Genomic DNA, 27,817 nt, shown 5'->3' on the forward strand with positions numbered 1-27,817 from the left:
TGCGTGCTCTGCGAAGCCCTGTGTGGCAGGGCTTACCTCTATAGGCAAATTAACGTGAGAAGGCAGCCAATCGGCATGCTTTTAACAGTCCCGTTAAATTGGCCATTGCATCATGCAACCCTGGGTTTGTTGGGGCAGCTGACACACTCTCTTTCCTTCTCTACTCTGAAGAATAACTGTCTGTTATTGAATCTTTATTGATTTATTTTTATTTTTTCCTAACGAATTGCTAATAACAGGTAAAGGCTGTTCGGGCTTACGTTTTGTTGCTTATGCAGTTTAATTTCCTTGCGTGTGGAATATCTCGCAAAAAAAAATGAAAACTGAAAGCGATCTTCACATTTGCATTTTCATTTTCTTGTTGTGGCGCTTCAACCCTGCCACAACCCCAGGGAGAGAAAGCACCCCTTGCTCACCCTGAAACAAAAAACCAAGAGAGAGAAAGAGAGAGAGCAAGAGAGAGAGTGAGAAGAGAGGAGAGACAGACAGAGAGAGAGAGAGGGAAAAGATATTTGAAAAAGGATCTTTGAGGACACTGGATTTAAACTGAATCGGAAAGAAATTAAGGTGGACTGGAGACATTTAAAATATTCTGTATTTGTTTATGTATCTATAAACAAGTGACTGACTGGATGATCCTCATGTTATGGCTCATAAATTATCTTCTCTTAATAAAATGTGTATGTTCATTGATCTTTTACCTGTCACCATGATCCCTTAATACAATCCAATGGAAAAACTGTTGTCTGAAGAGATTCTCTTTCACAATTAAACGCTAGCGTTTTAAAGTATTGCACATTCACAATGTATTTTCATAGGCACACAGATCTAGTCTTGTCTCTTGTTCGTTGTCAAAGAGCATCTCCTCTTATATTTTCACTGAAACGTTATATAGATTCTTTTCATTATGCACACACAGCAAGATGTTTATCAAAATAAAATTCTGGTATTTCTTGCAGGCCTGAAGACCATTGTTGGCGCCCTGATTCAGTCAGTGAAGAAGCTTTCAGATGTAATGATCCTCACTGTTTTCTGTCTAAGTGTTTTTGCACTAATAGGATTGCAACTGTTTATGGGTCATTTAAGACACAAGTGTGTAAAGGAAGCACCTGTAAATATGTCTTACGATGAGAAGCTAATCTTCTACAACAATACCGGTAAGCAGCTCTTTTTGTCGAGGACATTTGAAGGTTGTTTATGACTTTTTATGATTTCAAGCTCTCTGAGTTGTATAGTCCTCTAATGTGGAAGGACAGAAACATGAGTGAAAGGAGAATTAGCCTTGATTTCAGCCGATCATGTGATGTCAGAAGAGCCCGAATCGGCAAGTTCAGCATTAATGATATTCTCAGACGAGCTTTTCTGCCTCTTGCCCAAGTGGAGCAGTACTTGTATCGTCAGTAAAACGCCATTTTATAGAGGAGAGGCTGAACATGAGTCCACAGAGGAATGGGTGTCTCCAGACCTGGGTCAAATACGTATTTGTTTTGGATTCAAATACTTTTCTGTGCTCTGTTGATCTTACCTGGTGTAACCGAGCCTGCCAATATGACCAGAAGGAAGGGTGTGCACTTTTTGAGAGTATTTCATTGGTTCCAATACACCAGACAAGATCAGTAAAGCGTAGAAAAGTATTTGAATACAAAACATATTTGACCCCGGTCTGGGTGTCTCACAAATGATGGAAAGGCTCAGGCGACTCTTACTGTGTGTCTGGTGCATTTAAGTACCTCGGTAGCAAGACCATAGGAGAGGTGTTAGAAAAGAGTATGAGGAAAATACTCCCAAGTGTTCTTGTTGTGTCTGTTAAGCAAATAATTCTCATATTCAATATATGCCACATTAAATACTATATATGTATATACTGTATGTACCTACTGTTCTTTTTATTTTCTTTTTAAATGTTTTGCAAAACTTGGTTGTTTTTGGCCTTGTTTTGTCATCTAACATTGAGTGTTTTATTGATTCAGATATATGCATGAATGAAATACTTGAGCCTTGTCTTTAAATATTTGCTGTCCTCGGTTGATTGTCTGGCCCATTTTTTCTTTTCTTGTCCAGACCATTTTTATGTGCTACCAAATGCTAAAGATCCTCTTCTATGCGGAAATGGCAGCGATGCTGGGTAAGCCTAAAAGCAAACTGTCACTTTCATGCACGGTGAAATTGCTTCCATAATGTGCACAATAAAAAATAGTTCAAAAGCACATGAATGGATGTAGTTCCGATTGAGTTCCTGGTTATGATGAAGTAGGTTGTGCCTTTGATGTGTTGTAGGACGTGCCCGGAGAACTACGAATGCCGCAAAGTGGGCGTCAACCCCAACTACGGATACACAAGTTTCGATAACTTCGGCTGGGCCTTCCTGTCTCTGTTCAGGCTGATGACGCAAGATTACTGGGAGAATCTCTATCAGCTGGTCTGTCTGTGCTGCTTTAGGCTGATGTTTGTTTTGTGTTGCCACTGGAGATGTTCACTTATACAAGGTCCACCATTTCTGTAGAGCAGAAGAAACAGCTATTAACTGGAATTGCTTTGTCTTCTGTGGATTTCATATCTTTGTGTTTGTGTTTTCTTTACCTTACACTTTGTTGTAGCGTAACTTCAACTTTGGTTAGCTACCCTAGTATACCATTTCATATATTTTCTCAATTGTCCAACACAGATTTTCAACAGCAGCCATCCACCGTACTTAATATTACAAAATGATTTATTACAAATAAAATGTTTACAGATACTGTCCGTCAGCTCTCTGAATAAACCTGTTTTGGATTAAGGCTGCATTTGAAAAAATGCATTTATAATCAAGGAAGCACTGTAAGTCCACATTGACACAACTTAGTGATATAGCAGAAACACTTCAGTGTGAATAGAATAGTGCTTAGTTTAGATCAATTGCACCGCCTCTCACTGGACTGTATTAACATCACAACCGTTCCATTTACCGCTTTATAAACCCTTTAATCTGTAGTTAATGTAAGCAATAAAATGTGTTTCCAACAGTTGATTTAAACACCTTAAATAGAAAAATGGAAATATTTAAGAAGATTTTGTAGATCAAGGTGCTTGTTGCTCCCCAATTCTGTCAGTAACTGGATGAATGGATGTAGTTCCGATTGAGTTCCTGGTTATGATGAAGCAGGTTGTGCCAACAGAGTTGGGTGTAGTTTGAGTGTAGTTCCATAAACCAGCATTACGCTATCTTCTTACAGACACTCCGAGCTTCTGGGAAATCCTACATGATTTTCTTTGTTCTGGTGATCTTCCTGGGCTCCTTCTACCTGGTAAACCTGATCCTAGCCGTGGTGGCCATGGCCTACGATGAACAGAACCTGGCTACCATGGTGGAGGCCGAGTTGAAAGAGCAGGAGTTCCAGGCCATGATGGACCAGCTGAAGAAACAGCAAGAAGATGCACAGGTACTCATCTTGGGATTTTCAAAAAAAAAAATTTTTTTTTAATCTGCACTCCCTGTTACTGATTCATGCATTTCTGTACAATTTCATTTGAGGATTGAATATAAAATGTGGTATATTTGAGAAATGGCCGTGCCCTGTCTATGCAGGGGATGGTGTGGGTTGTGCAAGTAAAAAGGATATCGTGTTGTCATGTCGGAGGACCGAGAGCATTCCTGAAGGGGAAAGAGTAAACATACTGTATGTACTGCCGATAATCACCCAAAAGCCACTTTTACATGACAAGCACCAAACGCTGCATTTAACAGAGGTGACTACACATGAGAAGACCAGTGTGCTGCCAGCTGTTCAAATGACATCATCCATCCAGAAAAACCATTGGTTCAGAAAACTGTAACAAGCGGCAAAAGTAGTAGGTTGTTTGAGGTATAAGGCTAAATTGTGAACTTGCTTTGCGAAACTGAAAATACTGGGTTTATCCCAAAATGTTCTTCCATGTCTACACCTGCCTGCCTCATATAAAGCAGCGATGTGATTTGATGAGCTACGAAAGGTAAAGCTTCAAACAAGGTCAACAATCAAATGATCGCAACTTGGCATTATTCTGAGTTGTGCGCTACGCCAGGCTTAGCATTGCTGCCAAGTCGGGCATTAACACTCCTCCTCCAAGGGAATTGAATGGTTTGACAGCTCGTCATGTGAGAGTGGCTTAAGACTGAAACCTCAGCAGAAGTAAGGAGAGACAAGCCCCTTCCATCCAAGTACTTAGTAGTGGAAAAAGTTGTGCTTTTCTGAATAAGCAGCTTTTTGCGCAGTCCTCCATCTTCACAAAATACGTCCTTGTCTGGCTTTGTTCTGTAGTGTAAACGGCGCTCTTTCCATTTGTTCTGTTTTGCGCGCGGGGCGTGCGTTTGAACGCGGGTCACCCTGTTAACTGCGCTCGCGTGCTGATTGGCCGGCAGAACTCGCTGTTGGCCCCGCCGGCGGTCGAGTGTCGGCAGTACGGTGGGAAAGCGGGCTTCCCCGAATCGTCCTCCGAGGCATCGCAGTTCAGCTCCAAGAGTGCCAAGGAGAGGCGAAACAGGCGCAAGAAGAGGAAGGAAAGAGACGGGGAGGAGGAGAAGAGGGACGACGAGAAGTTCCGCAAGTCCGATTCGGACGACAGCATCAGGAGGGGCAACTCCATAGACCGCAACAGGCTCTCTTATGGGAAGAGGAGCTCCTCCCCCTACCAGGTGAAAGCATAGCTGTGATGAATGTCTGTGCTTGTGTCCGAACATTTTGGAATTCTGGTCACTTTGGAGCGCGCCCGCGGGCTTGCGCTGGATTAGCGCTGTCCGGAAGCCTTCTGGGCCTTCGGCCATTTTGATTATTGAGCGTGAGATAAGTGTCTTTCCTGCTCTCTTTTATTGTGTGAATCTGTGAAAGTGCAGAGACACATCCATATTGGACATTCATTGGATATTATCTTTATCATTGTCGTCGTAAGCCTCCTCATCTTTGCAAGTGTCTGAAAATTCCTTATGTTCATGGATGGTCTCGATAATCACTGCAATGTGATCATGTGGTTTTCATCACCATATTATTATTATTATTATTATTAAAGCGGTTACTTACCCTCTTAAACCACATTATGCTATGAATAAAATTCCCAAGTTCATATTGTGCTTATTGTGCTATATTGCAAACAGTTGCTTACAAGCGGTAAATTAAAAGGCTCCTAAATTGTGCAAGTATGGACACCTGACCACTAAAATTAACCATCTGGAAGATAATGCAGAATTCAACGAATGGTAACACACCAAACCCGCACTGTGTAAGGGTTTAAAGAAGATATTAAAGGTATAAGAAAAAAATTTTTTTTAATTAAACAATCTAATTAGGAACCTACTCATCAACTTCAGTCTTTCATTTTATAAAATAAAACTTGAAACCTATCTTTATGGAATTGTTTGACTATATAATATAACTCAATATAGCACTATATAAACATGGGGATTTTATTTTTCATTGCATGCTGTTTCTAGAATAATGTGTCTGAAGAGGGTAAATAATCCTTCTAAAACATGAAAAGCACCTAATTTGGAAATATTATTATTATTATTATTATTATTATTATTATAGATTTTGTAGATCTGAGGTACATCTGTCATTATATCAGGTAAATAATAATAATAATAATAATAATGATAATAATAATAATAATAATAATAATAATAATAAATAATAATAATAATAATAATAATCCCAATACAATATGTGCAGCTGTGCCAGTAGCTGCTGGTGGTGCCAGACTCATGACTGAAGGGTGTGTTCCTCTGCCAGTCAGTCCTCAGTATCCGGGAGTCGCTGTTCTCTCAGCGTCGGACCAGCCGGTCCAGCCTCTTCAGCCTCCGGGGCCGAGCGACGGACGCGGGCTCCGAGAACGACTTCGCCGACGACGAGCACAGCGTGTTCGAGGACTCCGCGAGCCGCCGCGGCTCGCTGCTGGTGCCGCGCGGGGCGGGGCGACGCGGCAGCACCGCCAGCCAGAGCAGCGCCGCCTCGCGCCCTCGCCTGCCCGCCAACGGCGTGATGCACTCCGCCGTCGACCGCAACGGGGTCGTGACCCTGGCGGGCCGGTGCTCCCTGCCCACGACGCCCGTCGGCCTGCTTCTGCCTGAGGTGATAGTAAATAAGCCCAGTACCAGTGACAATGTAAGGAAAGAGCAGTTACCGCCGCCGGTGTCCGTGCTCTGATTGGCCGGTGTCGTGCTGTCTTCCAGTGCCGTACCTGAAGTTCTTGCTGTATGCTTTTTAAGTGTTCTTGGTTTTCGTGGTTCCTCTCCTCTACTGTAATATAACTCTTTTATAGCATCAATTTAGTGCCGTAAGTGTTGATACCGAGTTCAAACAATCCATATAGGAAGAAAATGAAATCATAAGTGTTAACAGTAAACATTAAATGTTTTTTTATCTCATTATTTAAAGAAAATATCAAGTAATTTTGAGAAAAGACACAAGTTCGTTTAAACTGGTTACTTGGAGGTACATAGATCAACCTACTAAATATAAAATACCCACAAAAAATGACCAGAGCCTCAATTTTCTCAATTTTCAATCTTGCAAAATGTTAAAAATCTTGCTCAGATATTAAAGCAAATATTGTTAAGTGCCCTCAGTCTGATATCCAAAATGAACCAGTGAACTATACCAGTCTACCATGAACTGCCAAATAGCATTGTTGATTCAAACGGTAGTTACTGTGGTGTCAAGAGCATTGTGCTTTGACTAGCTTTATGTTGTTCATTTCAAGGATAAGTAGGTATTAATTTTGCCCATTCTACCTTCTGGCCCGAAAAGGCCCCTCCCTAAAGATCTCCCCGAATTGGTGATGTGGGAGTTCATAACCCTAATACCTAGTTATTATAATTACTTGCTAGGATTAACCTCACCTCACATTTTAGGTCATTTGGAGTTTTAGAGAACCCTAAATGTGCTAGTGCAGTTGTTTCAAAATAACAATTAATTCAATTATTTTGTAACAGAACACTGACGATAATATTAGTAAAATATTAGTCAAATATGCAATGACTTTTCAGTTTATCAGTTTTTCACTAAACTGGACGTCTGTGTCACGTATTACATCTTTATAGTGTGTGCGCATGTGCACGTGCATCTATGTTTGTTGTTTAATTGTCGCAGTTGCACTTTGGTCTATGTTTTTTGAGGTGAAATGTGATATATAAATTGAGTTATTATTATTATTATTATTTGTATTATTATATTATTATTATTATTATTATTATTATTATTATTATTATTATTAATATTTGTTCTCCAGGGGACTGAAATGGAGTTCAGGAAAAGATCAGGCTCTTATCAGCCATCCATGGACTTCTTAGAGAACCCAAACGCAAGACAGCGAGCTATGAGTGTCGCGAGTATTATAACGAACACCATGGAAGGTACTGAATTTTCTCCTGTTGAGTAACAAACTAAAGGAAAGCAAATGAAGTAGAATCGTTGGCTGGTCTCAAAAGCTACTGAAACCCTTTAAATTTACATCCTGGATGTACATATTCAGGCTTGTATTCTGACTTGATATGCACAATGCAATATAGGCATATGGACTGTAGAAGATGTATGCATCTGAACTTCACTAACTGGATAAATAGGTTTGAGTCTGTGGTTGTATGTACTGAATGGTATCAGTTTAATGGCTGAGTTCCATTAAAACACTCGTACATGGCAGCAATAGCGCTCGGTTACCTTTAAAGGTCCAGGAAGCTTAAATCTGTGAATTCTTTGCTGATGTGTAGTTTCAATACTGTTTTGCATTCACAAACGGCTGAGAAATATTTTTAAATGTATAAAAGCCTGTGCCAAAATTGGCTTGCTTTCTTCCTTCGCTAAAATGCCAGGCTTTCAGTGGGTGGGGTTAACTGGGTGTTAGTTACACAACAAAAATTTTAAGGTGCAACAACTACGACCCAAATTAAGTCAAAGACACAGAAACACACAAGAGGTGAAGTCAGAAGAATACCGATCCCCGGCTCGAATATTATTTGATTGGTGAGTTCATGTTAGCACTGAAAATGCTGTTAACTCTTGTCCTATTTTAACTGTTCCAGAACTTGAGGAATCAAGGCAGAAATGCCCACCTTGCTGGTTCAAGTTTGCGAATACCTTTCTTATCTGGACCTGTTCCCCGTTGTGGATGAGGATCAAGAATGCGGTCAGAAGGATTGTGATGGATCCCTTTGTGGACCTGGCCATTACCATTTGCATTGTCTTGAACACACTGTTCATGGCCATGGAACATGACCCCATGGACTATCACTTTAGCCGCGTTCTCAATGTGGGGAATTTGGTAAGCGCTGTTGTTGTTTGGGAATTGTAATTTGTGTTCAACAAGGAAAATGTTTGTTCCATTTTAACAGTACTAAACAAGATTGTGTGGCAAATGGAAAAAAAGTTCAAAATTTGTTAATGAACTTTAGCTAATGTTTGCTTTACTGGGTTGCAGTGATTTGTGGTGATTTAACTTAGTATGCTGACCAGATTTGACGCAAAGCACAGTTTCTTGGGGCCGTCTGGGTAGTGTAGAGGTATAAGCACTCACCTACCACCGCAGAGACCCCCGGCAGCGGTACTTCCGGCTTACGAACATAATTGGCAGAGTTCACGGGTGGGAAGCCGGTGAGGGTATGAGTGCTGATCATTGCATTAGCGACTCCTACTGGTTGGTCGGGGCGCCTATTCAGCAGGGAGGGGATCTGGGGGAGATAGCGTGAACCTTCCGCACGCGTTATGCTCTCCCAGTGAAACTCCTCGCTGTCAGGTGAAAAGAAGCGGAGGAGGCATGTGGTAGTCTACACCCTTCCCAGACCGACAGGGGATAGCGCATCGACCAGGACTGTGATACACACGGGGAATTGGTATAACGATTAAATTGGGGAGAAAATGGTAAAAAATAAAAAGCACAGTTTCTTATCTTTGACATAGTTTTTCTATATATAGGTATTCACAGGAATCTTCACTGCTGAGATGTGTTTTAAAATGATCGCTCTGGATCCCTATTATTACTTTCAAGAAGGATGGAATATTTTTGATGGGGTGATTGTCGCCCTGAGCTTAATGGAACTTTGTATGTCAGAAAAGGAGTCTAGTCTTTCCGTTCTCAGATCATTCAGATTGGTAAGAGTGCCTACAGTTGGCGTTTTCATATTTCACATTCATTTCTGGTGTGGAAAAGCTAAGCTTGCCTTGAGCACCAAATGCTAATGTTTTACATATTTGCAGCTGAGGGTGTTCAAATTAGCCAAGTCCTGGCCGACGCTCAACATGCTGATCAAGATTATCGGCAATTCGGTGGGCGCCCTGGGCAACCTGACTCTGGTGCTGGCCATCATCATCTTCATCTTTGCCGTGGTGGGCATGCAGCTTTTTGGGAAGAACTACAGGTCCCATCACTGTGACGACAGACGTGATTGCCAGATGCCACGCTGGCACATGTCAGACTTCTTCCACTCATTCCTGGTGGTTTTCCGGGTGCTGTGCGGGGAGTGGATCGAGAACATGTGGGAGTGCATGAGGGTGGCTGGCCCGACCAAGTGCATCATCGTATTTATGATGGTCATGGTCATTGGAAACCTGGTGGTATGTTTTCATCACTTTACTCACTTTACACATTACTTAAATTCAGTTTATACTTTTATGTTTTTGCCATTTGTCAGTCAGTGCAGTTTTACTGTAGTCTGGTGTAAGAATCCCCCCAGAAACACCAACAGTTTAAGTATCTGAGTGTGAAAAGGCATGCCTGTAGAAGTAATCCACTGCTAATACTACGGTGATGGTACTGATATCGCTAAAATCCCCCTCTGATCCATAAGTAATCTGCCCTTTGTATACAGGCTAGCAAAAGTCATTATTCATTATGCATTATTTCCACTGAACTGAAAGCATTATCATGACCATTTGAAAATGAGCAACTTCTTACCTTACAAACAGCAAAAAAATGATCTCAATTAGATATTCCAGTGCTAAGTAAATGACTTAAAAGCAAGCTACGACTACCCTCTCTAAGATCTACCCATCATGCCCCTGCTTGAAAACGCAGTAAATGTTACAGTAATCATACAGTGTCGAGTTCTTCAAGCTCATTTACAGACCTTTCGAACGTAGCTTACGCCTTCCTTCTAGCTTAAATTATGGAATAGCTATTCTACTGCTACCGACTTACTTTCACTTTGCGTTTTCGCATGAGTGGAAGTTTACCGCACACTTTATTGCAGGTCTGAGCACACAGCAAGGTAAAACCAGGTGGTTTGATTGTTTTGAAGTGAATTTAGTTTAACTAACCATTATTAATACATGTTGTACGTAGAAGCTCCTCAAAAGGGCAGCATTTGACTGAAATACAGGGCTTAGTCAAAAATAGAGAATGGGTAAATTAAGAATATTTGTTTTTTGGGGTTCCAGAGGGAACCTCCCTCAATGGAATTGGCATGTAGAACTGCAATATGGCCCAGCCAAAAAAGATATGCTCAGTATTCTAATTTGGAGAGGTTTGGTGTCATTTGAAGAGGCTTTTGGGAGATTTGGGACCACCTTTGGGAAAACACGTGTCAAATATTACTGCTTTGTTCAATCCACTCCAAACCTTTTTTCCTGGTGTTGTATACATTCAAGGGTACGATTGGAAAAATAAATCTGGTTTTGTCCAGTATCAGATGTACATATAGGATTTTTGGTTTATCAGTACCAATATGTGCTGTATGTTTACATAGGATCCTCTTTATTTCAAGGTTTGAACCATGCCTGTATTTTATATAATTTTGAATATAATGTTTGTTAGGATGACCAAGCTTTGAGGATACAGAACGAGGCTTAGAGGCAGTTGTTAGCAGTCACCAGGTGTTTATTTACAGCAGTGGTCCAAATGTACAGTGCAGAAAATGCCAAAAATGAAGGAAGGGGGAAAAAAAAGCAATATAAAACGAGAAAAAAACCATCTCAAAATGTTAAAGGGAAATGGAACAAACAATCTAACTAACAAAAACAAACAAAAAAAAAAAAAAACTGCAGCTGTTGGCTATGCCCATTTAAACTGGGCCCTAGCAGAGACCGTTGACAGGCAAAACACACATCCCTCTTCCAGGAGCTCTATCCCCAGCTTATATAGGCTGTAGCTCCTCCTGCTGAGACAAACCAAAAATAATTTATCAATTATCAAACTACAAACAATTTTACCTGGGCTGCAATACACCATATATTACAATATTAATTTACCAAGACAATAAGTTATTTAAAATCACCTAAAATGACCTTATTATGGGCACTTAAATAAGTCTATCCCCAAATAATTACAAAACACCCCTGCACTCTGCCGCACTTGGTACATTCCCCCGGAATGTTCTCTCTCTCATTTGTTTTAAACAGGTGACAATCACAAAATGAATAAATATGCATTGTGCACTGCTAGATCGCTTGCGAATGATGATTTAGCACTTTTAAAACCGGTAGACCTCCCGACCGAACAATAGCCTGCAGGGATTGACAACCAATAGTGGTTTGTGCGTAGTCATTTACCCTATACACAGAAGCAATTAGCAAACACTTCCTTATGCCGGCATGATATTGTAAGTAGAAATGAATGCCAATGCCGGTGTGTATGAAGGTGCGTGCATCTTACTCTACAGGGCACGGTGTAGCCCCGTGACAGTGTTCTTTTAAGACAGGGTTCTTACAAAAAGTCTGGATTTTATGTGGGGTTTAATGGTTTATAATTATATTATTTTTATTCCACAAATACAATTAACTGCACATCTCTCCTATTGGTTCAGTGACATAAACTGTATTTCCACTTACCCAGAGTGTTTTCAATCTGTCCAGATAATTTTGCTGAGATTTTACAAGTTTTCTAGATATCCACTGCAGCTCTCTCTGATGCAACAGACCTCAACGGGGCCAATGTTTGAGCGCATAAAAATTATATTTAAATAACTAAACAAAGCAATGTCTCTTTCCAAATTTAATGACACAGTCACTCACAGACATTCACAGACTTTGTTGTGTATGGTTTCTTCGAAAACGCCTCTCTACCAAAGTACGCTAACTGTGTATATCCATGCTGAGTCTCAAACAAAGCAGCCAGCCACTGGGGAACAGTGTCAACATTGATTTTTAGCCACCTAAGCTAATGTTATGTGTTGCTAAATAAATGTAGTTGTAGCTGGTTGCAGACAAAATGCTACAGTCAGGAGTTTGCATTATGCCTTAGGGTCACTTTATGGTATCTAACAATAAATATCAGAAATGATTTGGTTTACATTTACTTTGACGCAAATCAAATTATTAAGAATCCACAGGTTTCTCTGTTTATTTTGTTGAGATTCTAGTTATACTGTGTTCTGCTCTTTCCATCCGGCACAGGTTCTGAATCTGTTCCTGGCCTTGCTGCTCAGTTCATTCAGTGCGGACAACCTGGCGGCCACAGAAGACGATAGCGAGATGAACAACCTGCAGATCGCAGTGGGGCGGATCCATCTCGGGATCAGCAACATGAAGGCCTCGGTGAGACGCTTCTTCCTGAGGTTGTGCGGAAGGTCGGAGAAGACCACCGCAGATGAGCTCAAGCCCCCGGAGGAGCTCAACGGCAGTAAGGAGAACTGCATCGGCAACCACACTACGATAGTTCAGCTCACGAAGGACCCCAACTGCCTTAAGGAGGACAATGGATACCCTGGACTCATGGGCGGCAGCATTGGGAAGTACATCGTTGACGACGTCTTCGTCACCAACCTCAACCTCACCATCAGCGTCCCCATAGCCGTCGGCGAGTCCGAGTACATAGACGACTCCAGCAGCGAATTCTCGGATGTGGAGGACAGCAAAGAAGTAAGTCAGCATGTTTATTGCGGAAATGTTTTTGAAAGTGCCCTGATGATTCGATATCCCAAAAGGGGTTTTGGTATGTTTTAGCTAACTGAAGCATTTGGCATTGTAACATTTCTAAGCTACAGCATTTTGTACCTGAGATTTTTTAGTTTTAGCAGGCGTGTAAACATAATATTTAATGGCTAAGATGGTATTTAAACTCCTAAACTCCTGTAGCCACTGACGTAGTGTTTGGCTGAACACATCACACAGGCAAGTTTTTGTGCTTACTGAACTCATTGAACGATAAGAGTAGCCATTCAATGATAAATAAATAGATAAAATTAGTCTTATGAATTTTTTAATATTCATAGACTCGTCAGCTTTGTCCATATGCTGATATAACTTGCTGTTTGGACCACTAATAATAAAACTATAAAAATGCTATAATCAATGTAGGCCAACTTCACTTAATAATAATTGCAATATAAAATAAAGTACGCACACAGGCTGAATAATGAGCGTGGAGCTTGGATTCAAAATGGTAGCTAGTCGCACTTTTTGCACTCTACATATTAACTTAATGGGAATGATGTGCCATGATAAATGTCGTACTGGCTTGTGACTATCTCTAAAAAGTGACAAATAACAAATATTTCTCATTATAAATAAACAGATTTTCATTTTTCAGGTGTGTGCGAATGTTGTTGCAAATATCTTATTCTTTATAAAGATGGTTTTGTTGAAAATGATAGCGGCTAGGATTGAATGCAATGTGATTGGTTGCCTCTCTTAACCCCATTTGATTGCTGTTTCAGCTTTTTCTCTGAAGCTCTCAAGGTTGTCAGTGAGGAGACTTGTAAGATTATTTTACTTCAAAAACTAGCCATCAGGATAACGTACATCATTTATTGAAAAGGAAAACTTTTCAATGTGTTGCTTGCTTACATTTGTGTTCCATTATCATTTTCTACTTTCTGCACTATGTGCATTTTATATTTTCCACTATTATAATTTTTTCAGTTTCACATCACCGTTTGTAATATAGACCTTTTTATGAATCTTCAGTGCCGTGTTTTCCCCCAATTCATTTATTTCTTTTGCTGATTGTTTATTGGACTTCATAGTCCAAAATATAGCAATATAGCAGCCACCTGAGGGGTAACAAATTTGATTGAAACAGAGAAATGGATTTTGCTTTAATCTGGGAAAAATCCATTTGAGAATACACAGTATTCAGTCTTCAAAATGTTACCCATAACGGAATGATGAAAGCGGATTACTTAGATGGCAGACAGATGCGACGTTTCCTGAAGGAAATTTTGTATTATTATAGGAATTCACATTGTTTGAAATAATGTACAACATACTATTACATATAAAAATAAGCATACGAAAATTATTTAAAAATTATTATATTATCATTGCAATATATTATTTAAGCTTGTTATGTGGATTTTCATGTATTTCAAATGTATTTACCACACAATTTGAAATTGCTTCTGGAACTGAATAGCCGATAATAATATAAAATAATTTGTTGCCACAGTGATCATTTGGACATCACATTTTTAAAAAAACATTCGGGAGCATTTTATCTCAGTGTCAATGCGAACCTATTATGCTTACATCATTCCCTATTGTGCATTAACTGACCCCCATGGAAGCCAATGAAGAAGCACTTTCTAGGATGGCATCTAAGGCTGCATAATACACAGTAGGCCCATATTTTCTCTGGCCAACCATACAGGAAAAAAAAACTGTGTTGCTTCAATGTTTATGGCCTTCATCCTTTGCCTATGATCCGAGTAAGCAATTGACAGTTTCCTCTCCTGCTCAATGGGTGGTTATGAATTAATAATATATTATTAATACATGGGCTACATTTAGTGGCAATTGCTGATAATTGGCCTACAATTATGTACTGCTTTCCGTGGAAATTACGTCGGTAGGAACTGTTCAAAATAAATACATTAATAAATTTAAATAAAAAAAACTGGAGACGAACTGTTGGGAAGAAAACATTCTTATCACAAATCACTCCCAGGTAGTAATCACCATTATCAATGTAATCACCTTACTTCAAGGTTATAATCTAATTGATTTTGTGTTTGTAGGACATTTGGAAATCATTTGAGATCAAAACTATACTGTGTATCAATGCGGCCTGCAAATTGCCATCATGGACTAAGTGCTCGGTTCTGAGTTTTACTGTCACGCTAATGTGGGTTGTTCCTCCCTATAAAATGACTGTTAGTGCATTCATTTGTGTTTTGATGTCAGCAAGAAAAATGGGACCGGGGGAATTTTTAATGAAAAAGTAGACATGTAGGCTGCAGTATCTGCAGGCATGATTTCAATAGACATGAAAATACCAGAGCACACCTGTTCTTTCGATCAGAGGTTTGTCCAAAAGCACACTCTCAACTACGCATGTCATAGTATTCCCCCCCCCCACCCCCATCCTGACATTACTGAATCACTATTTTGGAACAAATTTAGATATGATTTAACTTAAAGTGCACATATCCTGAAACACTCTTGTTTCTTTTGATTGATGTAGTATGATATGGCAGGGGTGTCAAACTGAATCCCGCAGTGTCTGTGGTTTTTTGTTTTCACCAATCAAGGCCTTGAGAACAAGGCGTGTGGATCCCTTAGCCAATCAATGACTTAAATGACACACTTGTGTACAGAGAACACCCAAAAAATCAGCAGACCCTCAAGGTCCTTCAGGACTAGAGCTGACACCCGTGTCATGTAACATCAATCGTAGATGTATGAGAAAAACTCGCTGTAGCCATCCGTGTGTGCCCAAGGGGAACTAGCTTCAGAAAAACGACCCGCCTCGTAGAAAATGAGGGTCAGAGGTGATGAAAGGGCACGGTGCATCATGGGTAAGAGCATTGCGATGTGTCTCTCCTCGCAGAAAGACTCCCAGCTCAGCTCGCTGGAGGGCAGCACCGTGGACATCAGGCTCCCGGGTGACGGAGGGGAATCAGTGGACATGGCGCTGACGGAGGCGGAGGAACCGGAGGCCTGCTTAACTGAGGGTAAAGCATCCAGCTGACTACACAACGTCGTGGTGCAGTTGGTAGTAACTGTCACCTCAATACGAAAAACGAAATTGCCCATAGGTATGAGTGTGTGAGTGAATGGTGTGTGATAGACTGCATTTCTTTCACCCAATGCACGCTGGGATAGGCTCCAGCGGATGGATGTGCAGATGGTGCTGATATTTTTTCTTCCCAAAATTGGCCAATGCATTCACCACATTTAATTTTTTTAAAATTTTTTATTTTTATTTTTTTTTTTACATTGCACAGATTTATTAGTTAAGCGTGCCAGAAGGAGTTTAAGTTGAACTGTGTTGTCAGAAGGTTGCGAGATTACAAAATGCTTGCTTCAATGTCCCCTGGCAGATGTTGCGATGTCAAGCATTGGCTAGAACTGGTGACAGAGAGATCCCATGCAAATCTGCCAGGTCGGGTACACTGATATGCTTTCCCATGTGTAACACGGAACATTACCATACAGGTTTCCAGCTGAACTAATCTAATCTCCAAAAGAGCTTACAGTCGGATGGGATGGATTATTTTTGCGGTATTAAGAAACAATATAGCTGTCTTAGAAAATTTGATTTTGTGTGCTCGATCCGTTAGTGTCACGGCTGTGTTCTCACTGAAATCAAAATGGATCGATTCCGTTCATGTTAGTAGGTCATGAGCCCGCAAACTGGAGCAGCTCTCCCAGAGAGCCGACTGAGGTTCTCATTCATACATGTAAACGATAAAGAACTGTAATTTTTCAGGACAAGGTTGCATGTGTGCAAAAATGTTTGATACCAGAAATAAAACCAGCGAGGGTTAGCAACAAAATGTTCAGTAGTTTTGCTTTCCACTTTGGTTTTGAATGCACCCATATCTAGCACAAACATAACATAAGGGAGGGAACATGCCTGAGGGAGACTAGTAGTAGCTAGCTTGTTTGGCTAACTTGCCAACAGTGACCTGCTAGCAAGCTAGCCATCGCTCAATAATGTTTATTGTTACTGTTTGCAATGGTGTCAGAAGATGAAATAGATATTGGGTGGTAGAGATTTGACAGAGCTGGCGGATCCCACAACGCGAGCATCTGATTAGAGCTAGAGCTGCAGTTAGAGCTTACCATAGTGTTTCACCGGCTGTTGGTCGTATATAATGGTTAATCATTTAGAACATCTGGGTCAATGTTGTTTGTAAAATACTCTACAGTGTCAAGGTTGGTACTTTGAAAGCACAACAATTTCAGTGCTAATATACATTAGGCTTGAACATTTAGGCATTCTCTCTCATTTTCACCGCTTCCAATTTAAGTGACATCCACTTGCAGTTTTCTATCCAAAGGTGGTACTTCATAAATTGGAATCCGTTGTCATGTGGTAGATTGCTAATGCCAACTATTCCCTAACATAAGGGAGAGTCAAGCTTTTCAGGCGTTCAGAAATTGTTGCGCAGGCATTTCCTGTAGAATATGCCCGTATCAGGAAAATAATTATCGGTTTGATTTCAGGCTGTGTGCGCAGGTGCCAGTGTTGTCAAGTGAACATCAATGAAGGGAGGGGGAAGATGTGGTGGACCTTGAGGAGGACGTGCTTCAAGATTGTGGAGCACAACTGGTTTGAGAGCTTCATCATCTTCATGATACTTCTGAGCAGCGGAGCACTGGTGAGTGGAATGGTGTTGCTGTTAAGGGACTGGGTTTGTGCCAGAATGGTTCCATGTGTCCCTTTCAGATCAGCTATGGATTGGTTTTACACTTTGTTGCGTTGGTCCGGAGATTCTCAACCTCGGTCCGAGGGCCTCCCCGTGCATGCTGGTTTTCCACCACCCCGCAATTGTAATTCCTGCAGTGTAACAAGCTGTTAATTGTTCTTTACCACACCTGATGACTAGAGAAGGACACTTTCAAAGTATAGCTTTTATTTTCTGCAATGTGTTAAGTGGAAAGTGGCTCACTTTAGAAGAGGTTATTTCTTTAACTGATGCATTTTATAAACTGATAGGTGAAATCCACACGGTCCTAAATGTTGGAAGTGTGGACATTTTTAAATCAAAACCAAACTGTTTTTGGAAAAACAGTTAGCTGGAATGAAGACCAATATACCGTCGGGGGTGCCCAGAAACAATTTGAGAACACTTACTCTATTTATAATACAGATTTGATGCTATATACATCCTGAGGCCTATTACCATTGGACTGTTTCATGTTGTATGCCTGTTTTTATCATTGTAAAAATTCAACAGCTAAGCTATTTTGTTCACTAATTTAATTGCAGTATTCCAGTCATGGAAATATACCTGTGGGTTTTAACAGGCATTTGAAGACATCTACATTGAGCAGAGGAAAGCTCTTAAGAGCATCCTGGAGTACGCAGACAAGGTTTTCACCTTCATCTTCATCCTGGAGATGCTGCTGAAATGGGTCGCCTATGGATTTGTGAAATACTTCACCAACGCCTGGTGTTGGCTGGACTTCCTGATTGTTGACGTGCGTACCTTTAGTTCCATTTTAAATGTATGACATTTTAATCTTTTACAGCACAGTTTGTGGCTGATGTCACGTCTCACATGTGGAATCACGTTTAATTTACGGTATATTATTTCTCGAGTGCACACTTGAATGTAATGTACACTTGAAAGATTACGGCTCATTATGTTCTATTTATTTTTATTTTTTTAGATTATTTGTATTGTATTTTGCGAGACCTATAATCCTGTTCAGTTTCAAAAGTAAACCATTTTATTTTCACCGCTGAAATTCCACTGTTGTAGGTTCAGCCGGTTCTAGGCATAGCAACAAAGACAGTCACCTGTGCCTGGCAAAAAATTTTATTTAAAAAAAATTATAAAAACCCACGTCTGTGATAGGCGGTGGCCAACCTACCGCCCAGGCTCACCGTCGCTAAACAAAGATCATCTGTTTCTGGTGTGTGTGTGTTTAGCTTGTGCTTCTTCCTCTCAGGTCTCCCTGGTAAGCCTGGTAGCCAATGCCATGGACTGCGCGGAGCTGGGCCCCATAAAGTCTCTGAGGACCCTGCGAGCTCTCAGGCCACTGAGGGCGCTGTCGCGGTTTGAGGGGATGAGGGTAAGGGTCGCCGCAGGCGTCTCCGTTACTGCGCCGCGTGTCTTTGCCCGTACACACCACCCCCGCCCTCTCTCTCTGCACAGCGTAGCATAATGGCTAAGGAGTTGGTCTTGTAACCTAAAGGTCGCAGGTTCGATTCCCTGCTAGGCCACTGCCGTTGTACCCTTGAGAAAGGTACTTAACCTGCATTGCTTCAGTATATATCCAGCTGTATAATTGGATACAACGTAAGTCGCTCTGGATAAGAGCGTCTGCTAAGTGCCTGTAATGTGATGTAAATTACATTAGGTGGGGGTTACACAGCGTGTATGGAGCCTTCATATGTGTACGCTTGTCGTAGGGAGGTCATAGGACTCATAAGAATGCATAAGCTTTCGTAAACGTTTAAATATTATGTGTTATGCAGGATCTGTCAGGATCAATAGCAGTATGGCTAGAGGGATTTGTTCGGTGCGACATAAAGTGGAGTACCGACATGCACAGCCAATATTCCAATATAAAATGGCTTCTCGTTCCACATCACTTTTATAATACAGGTCCATCCGTAGATATCCTTATCGACTCAGACAAGACCATTTAAAATAAGAAACAAGATGTATCCATTCGCAAGCCAATGCTGTCATCACTAAGCATCCATATTTATTTTTTTTGAACTGAGCTAGTGTCACTCAGGGAATGTTAGAATATTATACTACAGCTAAAATGGATTCAGAACAACAGCAAAGAACCATGTGGAGTCACAACCTTTTCGTTCTGATTTTTCCCATATCTGTATGTGGTAATACATTTTTTGTGTATCAATGTGACTCGCATGTCACTGTCAATACTCAAATAAGAATTTTTGAGTCCACACGCGTATGCTCTCCATCAAAGCCTTGAGTTGTACTAAAGGGCATTCCCTGCCCAACCAATGGTCCACCAGCAAAGTGATGTTTACTCTCCTTATGACAGGTTAAGGGCATCATATTTCTGTACTGGCAGCTCTGTTGTGCTGTTTTTGCAAATTAATATGAATATTAAGTCTAGGAAATCGAATCTGAGGGAAATAAATCTTAATTGAGCATTAAGGATTGCGGTCTGAACGTAGCCTCACTCACAGGTGAAACCTGAGACAAACTTTCAATAGCAGGTCTGGGAGGATTGATGGGGTGTGTTTTAAGCCTTTTTTTTTAAATACCGGTTGACTGCTTACAAGTTTTCAACGTCTTTGAGAAGATATTGAAATAATGCATGACACCTATTCTACTTAGCCATGCTATATAAGAAATATCACCATAGCTACAAAGATGAACCAATCAGCTTTGGTGACCAGAACGATCCATTTTATATAAGAGGTGACAGCACTTGTTGCAGCAGTGCCATGATCCCTTTTGTCATGAATATGAAGGCAAATAAAGGCTTTATAAATTTCGCATAGCCCCCAAGCTGAATGGTTTCAAAAAATACCCTTTTATATATGCATACAGTTTCCATTCAGATGCACTTCTGTGTCTCCCTGGCCCACTTCTGCTGTTTGTTTACACTGGGGATAGACTAAGAGTAACAGAATTGCTACTCAAACCCATTCTCACTGTGTGTACCCCGGCTGATGACTTGCATTAGCTAATGCAGAGGGGCTTGCAGTTTCCCAGGGGTGACCTTCGAGCTTACAGACGTTGCAGAAGGCCTACAGTTTGTCCTGGCTCTGCATTGCATCTGTGTGCTGCAGCTAGTTCAACATAATTAAGACCCTGAGCCCAATGTCACTTCCTCAGGGTCTGTTTCCTAAAAGCAGGGGTGCACAATATGTCGATCACGATCCACATAATGTTTAACAATGCACCAGTTAAAATGATAAATCTTCCCATTTTCATCCCTCCTCTCTACGGCTTCTGCCTAACAGACAGGTACACTTGATTGACGTGAAATTTGGCCAATCTCCTTTTTACGTTAAGCATGCCCGTCAATTGTGCACTCCAAATTTCATTGAATGGTCATGTAAATGTCCAATATGATGTGAAAGTAACGCGATAACTTTGCCGACAAATTTTATATGGGACAGAGCAGTTGTGGTGGCGACACAATAAATCTGTTCAAATTTTCGGTGGGGAATTTCGCTTTCAATATCCAACGGATAATGATGTAAATCTAAAGCTGGAATCTCTCTTTGTTCAGATATGATACTGTTTTAACAATGTGGGAATTAGTGGAAGGACATCTTAAATGTTTAAAGGTCACCCCTGGGACACTACAAGCCCCTCTGCATTAGCTAATTAGGTGATCTTAAAATCTGATTGGCTGGACTAGACTGAGAAAAAAAAACGCATTTGTGGATTTTTTTTTTTGCTTATTGTGACGCGAGGATTGTCTCAAAAATCCACAAATAAATGCAAGCCTCAGGCAATGCGCAAATGTGAACTAGCTGCTTTTATTTATGAATCAGCTACATTTGTTTGTGGATCAGTCACATTTATTCATGGATCAGTTACATTTATTTGCAGATCCACTGAATTTATATGTGGATCCACTACATTTATTTGTGGATCAGTTGCCTTTATTTGTGTATCTGCTGAATTTGTTTGTAGATCTGCTACATTTATTTTTTGGATCAGTTTGAGACAATAATACCCCTGTACATGATGTATTAAGATAATAAATGATGAATGTCCGTGTTATAATATTGAGGGAATATTGTGAATTATACAACACATTACAGTACAATGACATTGCCGTGTTTCCTGAATTTGACTACTACAATATATCATAACCAATGAAAATGTTGAAAGAAACAATTTTAGCATGACAGAGTTCCTTTCATTACCAGATGTGTGTGTTGTTGTATATTTTCACGCAGGTTGTTGTCAACGCTCTTGTTGGAGCAATTCCCTCCATCATGAACGTGCTCCTGGTGTGCCTCATATTCTGGCTAATATTCAGCATCATGGGTGTCAACCTCTTAGCTGGGAAGTACTACCACTGTATCAACACCACCACAGGCGAAGACTTCCCAATAACAGCAGTGAGCAACAAGACTCAGTGTGAAACACTGATAAAGATGAAAGCTGATGCTCGATGGAGGAATGATAAGATCAACTTTGACAATGTTGGAGCAGGATACCTGGCTTTATTGCAAGTGGTGAGTCATGGCCTCTAACCTATTCACACTGCGTACTGGAGATTGTAGTTCAGAGTTTAACAGCCTTGATGTTTCTCATGTATTTCCAACATTTTCGCAGTCCAGATTCAATTTTAATTCCACGTGGGTCTAGTTCTGAGACTGTTCTCTTTGAAATTCAGTTTCTGTGGATGTGTAGATCATTTTGCTGAAAGTTGTCTTTCACAGCAGTTCAAGTTTCTGCATTAACAATGAGCACCATAATGTTTGAAACAAAGGCATTTTTTCTTGATTTGGCCCTTCGCAATTTCAGAATTGTAATCAAACAATTCACATGTGGTTAAAGTGCATAGTTTCAGCTTTTATTAAAGGGTATTTTATACAATTTGGTATGGTGAGAATTGTTCAGTCATCAACTTCCTTAGCCTATCGGACCCTTTGTGATTGCTAAGCTCACCCGCGCTCTTTTCTTTCATAATGATGTTCCAAACAGTTGATTTTGACAAACCTAATGTTTGGCCTATGTCTCTGTTTTTCTTATGTCTCTGCCTCAAAATGGCTTCCTTGACTTGCATTAGCACAGCTCTGGTCCTCATGTTTACAAACACCAATAACAGATACTGAAAGCTCTCTTATACCTGCACTAAGGAATCAATTTAACAAGCCTAACTAACCAGAAACCTGCAAAGCCATTTTTCTCAAACATTATGGTGACCTGAAATGGGGGGAGTATGCTTAAAAAGTGCAGTAATATTAAAGAAATACCCTTTAATAAAATCTGGGAATTTAAAATGTATTTTAAGCACATGTGGATTTATTACGAATCCAAAATTGTTGAGTACAGAGCCAAATAAAGAAAGTCTTTGTCCCAAACATTATGGAACTCACTGTATAATTGATTCAAAGTAACTGCTTTTAAATTGATGCGTAATATCCTTTGGTTGATGTTCCGTAATAGCCTAGCAAGCAATTTGGATTTTACTAAATGGAGCTATCAGAAGAAAAATGTATCAGTGTGGTCAGTGGTTTCCAGTAACTGACATGCGCTCACATAAATTTTTGCCATTTGATCGTTCTTTCTTAGAATATAGCAAAGGGATAGTTTTCTTGAATTTCTGAGAAAGTTCCTCCAAACATGCTTTGGATTTTTATTAGGTGGTCAAGCATCGCATGCGCATAGGAGGCACCCTATTGCCAATTATTTTATTTGAGCACCGTGGTGAGAGTACAGTCTTATGGCTCTCCTCTGTGGAAGATTTGTGTGTAGAAACATGGGGCAAATAGATCATTTAAATAATGTAAGCTGCAAACCATCTTAGAGTAAAGTGCTTGTCTTCCTCCACCTACATTTTGACTTCACAACTGGGTGAACTAGGCTTTGAATTATTGTCAGAGATTTCAGCAAGAACCAGCTGAGGATTGCATTTCAAAATAACAGCAGACTGCCACTTCTCAATGCAAGCTCATATAAATGTACCACATAAGAATACCCATGTAAACATGAGAAACATGTGCAGATCCATTAGAGGTGTGAATCTTTCCATCTCAGAAGATTGGAGCCACATCTCGATACATGGTCTACGACATGATGCAGGAAAGATACACTTACACATTCAACACTTCAATCTGATGCAACTCTGGTTCAGTTCAGTTGAGACATGATACAATTCAGTTTCATGTGTTCAATTTAACATGGTTGGCCTATGTTGTCTGTAGAATTATTTTAAAATTCTAGATCATGAAATCAAAGTGAAAATGTTCATCTTACAGTTAAGTCAAAGCTAAAAAGAATTTTAAAAGCCAATGTTTTTCCTAACTGTAGAAGTTGCAACGTGCATTTGTAGCAGCTCGTAATGCAATAACTGCGTATGACGTGTTATAACCTGGTTCAGTGATTGGAACAAAAAGGGAGACCTCGGCAACAAAGGGTTCAAATATCAAGGAGATATTATTAAAGAAATAAGCAACAGATAAGTACATAATGCAAACTGTGAGGTGTGTATGTCAGTAAATCAGGAAAGTGAGTGTGAATGTGAGCAGAAGCGATGTAAGGTACATAACAAAACGAATGCACAAAAAAAAAAAAGAAAAGAAAAGGAATGCCGTGCCGGGTGGGACAGGCCGGTTGAAGCTTCCGCACCGGGGCACACCGGGCCCGGGTGCATCCAAATCGTGCTAACGGTTCCCCAGCCTCCACCTGCCTACATACAGAACAGACAAGACGGGGGGAGAGAACCGCGCGATAGACACCCCGCAGATAGAGTCGGGGAACGTAACAAATGAGATTAAAAATGCTACAAAAACTCATTATATAACAAATCTGCGTATAATGTAATGAAAACGTTGAGCGCATAATGCAATAACTTTTTGCGTATAATGTAACAATTGATTACATTACAAGCGAAACGATATTCAACCGAATGGCTATCCGGGACCAGGATTGGCCACCTGTGCTGTGCATTACACACAAAACGTTATTACATTATGCGCTAAACGTGGTGTTTGTTTACACTCTCCCTCTTGTTGCTAGCGGGGTCATTTAATGACATTATTTTTTATAAACAAGGTATAACACTATTCGCACTAAAGAATGACACAACGGAACACAGTGCCACACTAAAGAGAGCAGGGTTCATGTTGTTTTGACAGATATTTCGCTTTTTTCGACAGCCATATCAATTTTTTACCAGTTTCCCGTTTAATTTGGACCGTGTGGGATTTTGGAATAAATGCAGCTGCATTTTATACATTTGGATCGGTGCATCAGTTTGAACTGGCAAATCTTTATACCCATTGATTCCACACTGAAAAAGATCTAGGAAACAAAATGTTACCGTGATATAAGCATGATAGCATGCGCTAGTTCATTATTTATGTTCACTTAACAAAGACTAGCGATTTGCAGTGATTCTAATCAATTATGCAACAATCTGAAGTGGATTCTGGAGAGGAACTAATCCACACCATGGAAAACCCACCATGGTTCCAAGCAAACTTAAGTGTCAGTCATTAGTGATCATTCCTCGCTTGCTAACTACAATTGAGATTATTTCATTCACTTAAGCACGTTTTTTTTGTTTGATTTATCCTGCTTAATGAATGTAAAATATCTAGAGAAACCTCCAAAGGCAAGCGATGCACACGTTGGGGAGAACAACAAATTAATATTTCTCTCCTCTGCTTCTAGGCAACTTTCAAAGGCTGGATGCCAATCATGTATTCAGCTGTGGACTCCCGTAAGGTAAGCATTGCAGACGTGCAATGCACTTTCAGTATGATTTCATATGATATGGCCAAGAAGAAACGTACAAATGGAAAATAATATTGGCCCCAGAATTGACCCTTGAGGGACCCCTCAATTAATTTGCACAGAGGGTGACACAAAATCACCAACAGAGATGGAAAACTGTCTGTCTGTGAGATCAGGTCTTTATAATGTGATGAGTGAAGTGTGGCTCTTTAAGGGAAAATTCTAGTTTTATTATTATGTTTTAAAATGTGTTTATGCTTGCACATCATGTAATTGCTTGTATTTTCTTGATGCATTTTAGCGCCATGATCAACCTGAGTACGAAATTAGCCGGAACATGTACATCTACTTTGTCGTATTCATCATATTTGGAGCCTTCTTTACTCTAAATCTTTTTATCGGTGTTATCATTGACAACTTCAATCAACAGAAGAGAAAGATAAGTATTTGATTTTGCTTGTTGGAAATGAAGAAATCTGGGGTGTTTGTGCCATTGCTTGGGAAAACATTTACATTGCAATACATAGCCCTTGGCCAGACTTGGAACCATGACTTCCTGGTTACAAAAACAGTACTCTCACTGCAACAGCACTCTCAGCTCTAGTAGGAACAGAGGAATGTTTTTACAAAATGCCAAACGTCTGTGGCATACTGATGATTTGTAATGACGTTTTGAGCACTAGATTTTTGCAGATCAGTGGTGCAAACTGAACGTACGTAGCTTAGCATAAGGATGGTCTTCCAGCTCCAGTGTTGAGGCTGTTTCAGGCCAGTCTCTGTAAGGATAATGTAAATAGTATGATATTCTCCAGCACTGCCACACTGAATCAGCTGGAAATGGACTGTGTTCCTATGAGGAAGAAACCACCCCTCTCCTTCAGTAGAAATATCAGTGGATATTAATGGATGATTGTTTTGAAATTTTTTTCTGTGCGTTGTTCATGGGAAGGCAATTGTCTTCATCCAAACAGGGGAATTGAACTAATTTCATATCAGCCAAATTTTAAATTGATGTATTGGGATACACTAGACAGGGTGCACAGTTCAACCTCCATGACAGTTTGGAAGGAGTCTTTTTCTGTGTGTGTGTTTGTGACAGCACTGAAATTCACTCCTCATTGAACCTCATTCTCACAGTCCATTCAGCACTGCAGTATCGAAATCAAAGTAGTTATAGTAAACCCTTGTTTATATCTATTTTGTTCCCCTTCTTTACTTTGGAGGTCAGGATATCTTTATGACCGAGGAGCAGAAGAAATATTACAATGCGATGAAGAAGCTTGGATCAAAAAAACCTCAAAAGCCTATCCCAAGGCCTGCAGTATGTAATCCTGTCATATGTCATGTCGATTAACATGACAAGATCATATTCATAATGGCCAGTTAAATCATTAAAGTGATTAAAAATGTCTTTTTATAGTTCGAATTTTAATCTCCATTAGTCATGGTGTGTTTGTTTATGGTTTTTTATCTCCCTTCCAGAACAAGTTACAAGGATTTGTCTTTGACCTCATTACAAAGCAAGCCTTCGACATTTGTATTATGGCTCTTATAATACTCAACATGATCACCATGATGGTCGAAGTAGACGAGCAGACTAAGGAGATGAAGAACGTTCTTTACAGGATTAATGTAGTTTTCATCGTCCTTTTCACGACAGAGTGTGTACTGAAGATGTTTTCTCTTCGCCAGTATTTCTTCACCATTGGTTGGAATGTATTTGACTTTGTTGTGGTCATTGTGTCAATAATCGGTAAGAAACCAGGGGCATGGGGCATGTATTTCAACATGCACTGCATTTTTTCCATTTTTATTTATCAGCTGAAATGATGAGACAAATGTTGTTCATTTTTAAAATAAATGTGTAATACATGGAAATATAAAATCGCATTTCCAAGTGTCTAATTTCCTTAATTTCTTTTCAGGCATGTTTCTTTCAGAAGTGATTGAAAAGTATTTTTTCTCACCGACTTTATTCAGAGTCATTCGACTAGCCAGAATCGGACGCGTCCTACGTCTCATAAAGGGCGCCAAGGGAATCCGGACACTTTTGTTTGCCTTGATGATGTCACTTCCTGCTCTGTTCAATATCGGTCTACTGCTTTTTTTAGTCATGTTTATCTACGCCATTTTTGGCATGTCTAACTTTGCCTACGTGAAGAAGGAGGATGGAATTGATGACATGTTCAACTTTGAAACATTTGGTAACAGCATCCTCTGCCTGTTCCAGATTACTACTTCGGCAGGTTGGGACGGTTTGTTGGCCCCCATTCTCAACAAGCGTGAGCCCGACTGCGACAGTAAATTTGTACACGCCGGGAGCAAATACAAGGGGAACTGCGGAAACGCCACCGTGGGGATCGCCTTCTTTGTGAGCTACATCATTATAAGCTTTCTGATCGTGGTCAACATGTACATCGCCGTCATCCTGGAGAACTTCAGCGTGGCCACGGAGGAGAGCGCCGAGCCGCTGAGCGAGGACGACTTCGAGATGTTCTACGAGGTGTGGGAGAGGTTCGACCCGCAGGCCTCTCAGTTCATCGGGTACGACAAGCTGTCGGATTTCTCGGA

At 40.4% G+C, this 27,817-nt stretch overlaps 1 protein-coding gene across 2 annotated transcripts in view; it reads left to right on the forward strand.

The window, feature by feature from the left end:
- Positions 1 to 27,817, forward strand: part of LOC118214564 (sodium channel protein type 2 subunit alpha-like) — a 42,543-nt gene that overhangs the window by 13,474 nt on the left and 1,252 nt on the right. Inside the window, exons 7-27 of one of the 2 annotated variants that reach the window (XM_035394637.1) lie at positions 960 to 1,157; positions 2,062 to 2,125; positions 2,278 to 2,419; positions 3,213 to 3,419; positions 4,379 to 4,651; positions 5,742 to 6,113; positions 7,240 to 7,363; positions 8,030 to 8,268; positions 8,919 to 9,095; positions 9,201 to 9,557; positions 12,333 to 12,797; positions 15,706 to 15,829; positions 17,328 to 17,482; positions 18,132 to 18,305; positions 18,780 to 18,902; positions 21,736 to 22,017; positions 25,184 to 25,237; positions 25,548 to 25,685; positions 26,463 to 26,567; positions 26,729 to 26,999; positions 27,172 to 27,817. The exon at positions 27,172 to 27,817 is cut by the window's right edge and continues 1,252 nt beyond it. In XM_035394637.1, coding sequence (XP_035250528.1) covers positions 960 to 1,157; positions 2,062 to 2,125; positions 2,278 to 2,419; positions 3,213 to 3,419; positions 4,379 to 4,651; positions 5,742 to 6,113; positions 7,240 to 7,363; positions 8,030 to 8,268; positions 8,919 to 9,095; positions 9,201 to 9,557; positions 12,333 to 12,797; positions 15,706 to 15,829; positions 17,328 to 17,482; positions 18,132 to 18,305; positions 18,780 to 18,902; positions 21,736 to 22,017; positions 25,184 to 25,237; positions 25,548 to 25,685; positions 26,463 to 26,567; positions 26,729 to 26,999; positions 27,172 to 27,817 — 4,690 coding nt within the window. Of the gene's footprint in view, positions 1 to 959; positions 1,158 to 2,061; positions 2,126 to 2,277; positions 2,420 to 3,212; positions 3,420 to 4,378; positions 4,652 to 5,741; positions 6,114 to 7,239; positions 7,364 to 8,029; positions 8,269 to 8,918; positions 9,096 to 9,200; positions 9,558 to 12,332; positions 12,798 to 15,705; positions 15,830 to 17,327; positions 17,483 to 18,131; positions 18,306 to 18,779; positions 18,903 to 21,735; positions 22,018 to 25,183; positions 25,238 to 25,547; positions 25,686 to 26,462; positions 26,568 to 26,728; positions 27,000 to 27,171 lie in introns of those variants that run through there. The other variant, XM_035394638.1, reaches the window with a different exon arrangement.

The sequence above is a fragment of the Anguilla anguilla genome, chromosome 15 (genome assembly GCF_013347855.1).
Source record: "Anguilla anguilla isolate fAngAng1 chromosome 15, fAngAng1.pri, whole genome shotgun sequence".
Classification (NCBI taxonomy): domain Eukaryota; kingdom Metazoa; phylum Chordata; class Actinopteri; order Anguilliformes; family Anguillidae; genus Anguilla; species Anguilla anguilla.